The sequence below is a fragment of the Myotis brandtii genome, unplaced genomic scaffold (assembly GCF_000412655.1).
Source record: "Myotis brandtii unplaced genomic scaffold, ASM41265v1 scaffold84, whole genome shotgun sequence".
In the NCBI taxonomy this organism is placed as follows: domain Eukaryota; kingdom Metazoa; phylum Chordata; class Mammalia; order Chiroptera; family Vespertilionidae; genus Myotis; species Myotis brandtii.
The window spans coordinates 8,159,227-8,160,460 of NW_005371410.1; the positions used below are offsets into that span (position 1 = coordinate 8,159,227).

At 38.4% G+C, this 1,234-nt stretch overlaps 1 protein-coding gene across 5 annotated transcripts in view; it reads right to left on the reverse strand.

Moving 5' to 3' along the window:
- The window catches only part of VRK2 (vaccinia related kinase 2), an 82,347-nt gene that overhangs the window by 18,014 nt on the left and 63,099 nt on the right, over nt 1-1,234 (reverse strand). For all 5 annotated transcript variants that reach the window (XM_014532054.1, XM_005884586.2, XM_005884587.2 and 2 more), the window contains exon 10: nt 291-457. In XM_014532054.1, coding sequence (XP_014387540.1) covers nt 291-457 — 167 coding nt within the window. The remainder of the gene's footprint in view (nt 1-290; nt 458-1,234) is intronic.

The window sequence follows — 1,234 nt, forward strand, 5'->3', positions numbered from 1 at the left end:
GGGCTGCCGGGCTGCCAGAGGGATGTCTGATTGCCATCTTAGGCCCAATCCCCTGGGGAGCAGGCCTAAACCAGCAAGTGGTCACCCCCGAGGGGTCCCAGACTGCGAAAGGGCACAGGCCGGGCTGAGAGACCCCCTACCCCCGAGTGCACAAATTTTTGTGCACCGGGCCTCTAGTTAAATATAATAAGAAACTGGGTTGTCAAACTCACCTGAAACCTGAAGCAATCTCACTTGGAAGCAAGCTTCACGGGAGGTAATCATAAGATCCCAGGGACTATGGTACTTACTTTTCGATAGTCCGCAGTACGCACATTTGCACTCTCTCCTTTCGTGGAAAAGTCCAATGGTCCTAAAGGGATTCCACCTGGGTTCAGAATTTTCTTGAGCATTTGATAGTCTGGCTTTTCATCATATGCTAAATTATGAGCACATGCCAAATATTGGGCTATTTCATCTGTGAAGTATTAAATTTTTTACATGTCATTCATAATCGGCAAAAGAATGTCAAGACACCAGTATCCTCAAAATCTTTCTTTCTTTCTTACACACATACAAACACACACACATCCTAAAGAAACTAAGAATGAACAATTCAATGAAAAGCACTTTTTAAATGATATCCAAAAATGACTGAAATATAGTGACCTATAGATTGACAAGATGAGAGAAACTGATTTTTTAAATATATTTTTGTATATACAGGATGTCCCCCCCCCCCTAAAATGTATACACACTTTAACAGCTTATTGCTCAATTTTGAAAATGAAATGTACTTTAATAAATACTGCCTTTATCATTATTCAAAGTGTGTGTACACATTTTGGGGTGGAACACCCTATATTTACTAAATCACTAATCTTATCAAAGAAAGAAAACTTTTTATATTATAGTGATTTTGATTTATAGGGTGCAAGTACTAAGAACTACCTGAGTAATATGATAGATGCTTTTATTTTATGTTGAGGTTTTAAAAAATCACTTAAAAACAATTGGTACATACTATAAACCTCCTTACTTCAAAGGGAAAAAAATAATTCCAAATTTTAATTAAGGCTTTGATTTTGAGATTATAACAGATCACTGAATTGTACGTGTTCAGCCAAACCTCCATACCTGGCTAGCCCAGCACCTCCCTGTTGCAGCCTTCCTGATTTAGTGCAGAAGGATGAGAAGTTGCTACCTTTTTTTCTTTCTCTCTATTGTAATCTCCTGCCTGGGACTATAAAGTAAC